The sequence below is a fragment of the Carassius carassius genome, chromosome 46 (assembly GCF_963082965.1).
Source record: "Carassius carassius chromosome 46, fCarCar2.1, whole genome shotgun sequence".
NCBI lineage: Eukaryota > Metazoa > Chordata > Actinopteri > Cypriniformes > Cyprinidae > Carassius > Carassius carassius.
The window spans coordinates 8,450,275-8,455,759 of NC_081800.1; the positions used below are offsets into that span (position 1 = coordinate 8,450,275).

General features: G+C 39.9%; 1 protein-coding gene across 2 annotated transcripts; it reads left to right on the forward strand.

Annotated features, from left to right (window-relative positions):
- Positions 1-284: 284 nt before the first annotated feature.
- Positions 285-5,234, forward strand: fam217ba (family with sequence similarity 217 member Ba). Of its 2 annotated transcripts, XM_059540465.1 has the most exons (6): positions 285-552; positions 624-656; positions 884-1,001; positions 1,082-1,187; positions 1,296-1,360; positions 2,561-5,234. In XM_059540465.1, exons 3-6 carry the CDS (start codon positions 895-897, stop codon positions 3,915-3,917), a joined length of 1,635 nt encoding a protein of 544 aa, XP_059396448.1. In that variant the 5' UTR covers positions 285-552; positions 624-656; positions 884-894; the 3' UTR covers positions 3,918-5,234. The 2 variants fall into 2 exon arrangements, with proteins under 2 accessions (XP_059396448.1, XP_059396447.1); XM_059540464.1 differs by having other exon boundaries at positions 285-656; positions 791-1,001.
- Positions 5,235-5,485: the final 251 nt, after the last annotated feature.

Sequence of the window (5,485 nt, forward strand, 5' to 3'; positions counted from 1 at the left end):
TACATTTCCGGTTTAGTGATGTGTCAGTTCAGTTGTGCTTAAAACACAAATATGACTTGATTGTCATTTTCCAGCACATAGATTACAATACTACAATATTGTGTGTGATTATGTTGATAGAGATAAATCAATGGATTAAAAACAATGTAACTTACAGTCATTTATAACGCAAAGGAAAAATTATGATCGTATTGCAACAAACTTATCTTAATAAACATATTTCTCTTGTCTAAGGAAATTACGTAAATGTATATTTACTGCTGATTGGCCAGCACAGTAAAACTCCTTTCACCAATGAGAAACCTTTCGGCACGCCCATTGCTCCAGGCTGCAGCTACCCCTGTCTCAATTTTAACGAAACGGAGATTCTTGCGAACTAACTCAAGCCCTATATCGGCCTCTGATACATATTCATACGCGTGTTTTCTTTCTGTTTAATCGATACGAGCAGCGGTGAAATTAACGCGTTTCACGTATTCGTATGAGTTAAACTTCCCATCATGCCAATCGCCGGATCACGACGACAACGATGCTTGAACATACGAAGCAGCAGGTAAACAAGTCTGTCGAGCTGCTGTAGAGATGCTTGGTAACAGTGATTTCAAAGCGTTTCGCTCATTGCGGGATGATGGAGGTTTCATAACCAAGACGCAAAGGTGATTATTGCCCTCTTTATGTGTTATGTGCTAAGATAGTTTGTTCGACGCTGTTCAATGGTTTGCTCCAGTTCTTGGCAAACTAGAAAATATATTAACTGTGACGCTGATATTACGCTGCATTTCTGCAACAGTGCTCTTCAGTCTCAAGCTGCGTGTACGCGCTCACAAATGGGACATTTTGGGCACAACTGAGAGCTTCAAAACTGCGTCTGTACACTTCATAGTGTTTATTGCGATGGGACCCATCCTGCAGGAACAAACTGCGTCTGCGACACTGAGGAAGGTGCCAGGCAAGGAGAAGGTTAGAACAAAAAATGCCGAAAACACTGGGATTGTTGCCAGGTATGCTTGAATGGAGCAAATTATTAAAATCGCAGAAATAACAAAAACAATGTCCCTAACAACATGTGCTTTATTTGCAGCAATAATAAGAGAGGTGGAAATGTGTATCAGAATAAGAAACATCTTGAAAAAACAGTGCCCTTGCATCCTGGGCAAGAGAAGGATCCGGTGCCCAAAGCGAAAATTGTAAGTTACATATGCAACTAATGCAATATAAATATAAATATGCAATTAAAATGCATGAAACATCCTGTTTTGGCAGCTATTTGAATATGTTTCCATGATCTTTCCAAGGTCCAAACTGCCATTAAACCAAAGAAAGCTAAGAGTCCGACTGGGGGCACTTGCAAGTTGCGTGGGTGAGTGTTGCTTAACATATGCAATTCGATATACTGTATAAGTAACAACAAATAGTAATAATAAAAGAACAAAATTAATTAAAACAAATGGATATAAATATTTAGTTGCAGGAAGCAATGATTGACCAATCAGAAAAAAAGTATTCCAGGGTGCCATGTGATAAATATCAGGGCTGGGTATTGACAGATTTTATAATTCCGATTCATAACTCCTGATTATTGATTCATTTTGTTATATTGGGTGTTTTTATATGAACTTCTTGGTGATAAAATTGTTTCTACTCCAATTTGTTGCTTAAATTTAAAGGGTGACTGTCATGGCACAGATTTATTCAAACATGCATTCAATAAGACATCACTAATGAAATGTATATATGCTCCTCTCTAGAGTTATCTACAACATACCTCATGATGGTCATTCCTCTAGCTTTTCTTCCACCATTACCATAAAAAAACCTGTTAAATGACTAAATGTAAAAAATTAAATATATTTTTTATACTGTTGTGAATATATGGTTATAAATTCACAGGCTGTACTCGTGACAAAGATCTGCTTCATCACTGATAAATGATAAGATATCTCTAAGTTTTGTTCCGCTAAATGGTTTGTAGGTAAATATCCACCTCATCCAGCAGTCTTTCTTATCTCATTTTCTTATCCAGCACTCTCTTCTGTCTTGTAAAGTATTCTGTTACTGTTCTGATGTGGAAACAATTCAGTGCACGAGTGACCTGTCCAAATAGGTCAAACTGAATCACAAACATTTCCAGACCTTTCTGTAAACCGGTTTGACTAATTAGTTCAGAAACTAGTGATTAATTTGCGAATGTGGCATCATTAAAAAGAGTCTAGGGACACCCCTGGCTAAAATTTGTAGGAAAGAGGAAGAGAAAATTGGTTCACAAGCTGCTTGAAGTGAGTCAGATAAGATACAGTGATCTTTTACACCACATTAAAGAAGATCAAAATTACATTTTACTTTTCAAATTCTGATACAATTGTAGTAACGACAATCATTGGATGTGATACATACTATAAATGAACTTTAGTGATGGTTTTGTTCATGCATCAACAGAATTAATCTTGGAATTTAAGTACGATATCAGTTCATCGAAATGAAAGTCAAGTAATCAATATTGTTGTCAACCAAGCCCTAATAAATATGTTGATAAAACATCTCACTTGAACTACTGCTGCAGCACACAGGGTGAATCAGATCTGAGGCCTCCACGTCCCAAACTCTCTTGTCCGGAAGGCGGACAGGAGAGGCTGAAAATCCAGCTGGAGCCTCAGTGCTGTAAAGAGATGCTACAGAGCCGCGTGGCCTTGGAGAAGAGTCGTCGTGCTCTATCATTGCCCTTGGCTCCTCAGCCAGTGCTGCAGCAGTTCCCCTCGCAGAAACAACTCTCAGACCTGGACTCACTCCACCTCCTGGAGCACAAGGAGGACGACACGGACAGCGCCAGTGACCTGTCCGACTCTGAGAGGCTCCCTGTGCTGCCTTCCCCCTGCACTCCTCCTCAGCTCAACCTCCGAGCCGAGGTCTTCAACTCCATGGACCTGCATCCTCACATACCTGGACCCAGGACAGTGGAGAACAATGAAGTGAGCTATATCTACCCAGACTTCCTGCCATCTCCATTCAATACTTGGAGCTTGAGGCAGCTTGCCATCTTCCTCAACACGGAGGGTAAGCGGGCTCCCCGGCCAAAACCCGTAGGGCAGCTAGAGAATTATTTAGAGTGCCTCCTCCAGCTGGAGTGGCACCAGATCCAAACCATTCAGGCAGAGAACGGACGGCACATCGTGCCCATCATCCGAACAAGAGCTCAGGCCGCCAGTGTCCTAGTGAACGGCAACCGGCCTAGGCCTCATACTGCTCCTCCAACACGCCTCAGCTCCCCGAAAAGCTTTCAGCAGGGTCAGAAGGCCTTCTTCTCTTCAGTGGTCAGCCCATCTCACACCCAGCTTTCTCGTCCTGTCTGCCCCTACTGCCACATCCGCTATCCGCTCTGCAAAGGCACCTGCTCTCCGTATGCCTACCAGCGACATTCCCGCCTCAGCCCCCTGCTAGAGCGCAAAGCTCCCCCTGCCAACTCCCAAAAGAGGAGCAGCAGCGAAAGCCGGGCTTCTATCTCCGAAAACCGTGCTACTTTGAAAAACCAGCATCCAGTCAGTCCTCAGGCAGCAAAGGCTCATCAGAAACACATACAAGCCGCAGGAAATGTGCGCAGGGCATCTCATGAACTTAACACAAATGGAAAATCCCATTCTTCTGTCAGGAAAGGAAAGACTGGAAGGTCAAACGAAGTAGAAAAACAGAAAGATCCACTTGGAGCAAAATGTGGATGGGTTGATAGGCATGATCCTGTTGGAATGAAACGTGAAGGTGGTGGTCTTAGGAAAAAAATGGTAAAGGATGGTCCGAGAGTCGAAACGGGTGAAGTACGACTAAGTTCTGGCGTTAAAAGAACGGTCACTGATGGCTGCGATGCAAAGGTCACGTCGGCTACCAAGACTTCTGGCAAAATAAAACATTCTCACTACACCAAGTAGTTAGTGCACCTTGCACGCAATTTTCAGTAGCCTCAAAAACAATTCCATTTTGCATACTGTAAAGAAGAGCTAATTAAAACATTATCCCTGCAGTTAACTGTAGTAGTTTGTAAAAAGGATACAAGTACGGTCACATTTTTGCAAAATTTAGCAGGAAAAAATGTTCATTGTCTTTTGTCAATAACTCACGCAGAATTCACTTTGAGCTTTCTGACGGTCAATAGGGACCAACTGGAGCCCGTTTTGAAATGTGCATGGGATTGCATGGATTCCTTTTGAAATGCTTGGATTTTACCCATCTAAATTTGCCGGATAACTACAAATGTGACCGCACCTTTAAAAAAAAAAAGCATCCTTCTCTTTAGAAATCACGCCTTTTCATCATTGTTACAGTAGAACTTCAAAGTGCATTTCTTGAATAAGATATATTTATTTTATCTGCCTAAGTACACAAAAGCCGGCTATCTTTACTTACTGTACGCGAAAATCCTCTATAAAATGAAATGTACTTAAATCTAGTGTGCATGTAAAGTACATATCTCTGGCTGAGAATGTCAGATTGTCAGGCTCTTTGTCAAGTAAGCACTATGGGTCAAAGAATGTATATTTTTTAGATGAATATTGAATGTTTTATAACGACTGTATTTTTGTAAATTGCTCTTTACAAGGACTTCTTTTCTTGTTATTTATTAAATCATTTATCTGTTTATTACAATGAGTTGACACTTAAGTTAAATAAGAATGTTTTATCTTTGAATGTTTAGGAACTCATTACTTAGGTTTCCAGTAAGTTAGATGTCATTGAATTGTGAATTGTAAGGATTGCTTATGGTGGTTCTGTGGTGCGGTTTGTGTTTATGGAGATGGACCTACTGTAAGCTATAAAATGTCAAGATATTACGGTCAAGGTTATCTCTGTTTGTTTACTTTTTGAGAACTTTTCAGGTGATTACATTGACCTTCATGTCTCTAAATATAGCATGTTTAGTTTAATTTTACAGAAACAATGATGGTAGTGGTTTTGTAGTTTTATATGTACTGTAATGCATTGTCAAGATACTTGAATATGACTTGAAAGTTGGTACAGGTTGAGGCTATACAGTACATGGTACAACATTTCCATAATTGATGTACTGTATCTACTGTAGCATCATTTCATTTCGGATGTTATGTACTGTGTGAAGTCCCTTATCAGGCAAAAAAAACCACACAAATCTACTTTTGTCTTATCATTGTCAGATGTGCTTTTATTTTGAAGAGTTGAATGCAGCTATTTTTATGAGCTCCAGAATAAACAGTTTTCATTACCTCATCAAAGCCTCTGTCTACAGTCTTTAATGCAGGAATTGATACAGCCATTGTATTCTCATTAAAACAGTAAATGAGGACAGACAATGTAATTTTCAGGATGTGAATGAAAATTTTCAGTCACATTGCCATATCTTCTGGCTATTACAATGCTCATATTTTTATACTCATCTGAATCCTTAGGTGCATATTGTAACAATTGTCGGTATTTGTGGGTTTGTCATACGTAGTTTGTCACACTAATTTGATGTCATTTGCAT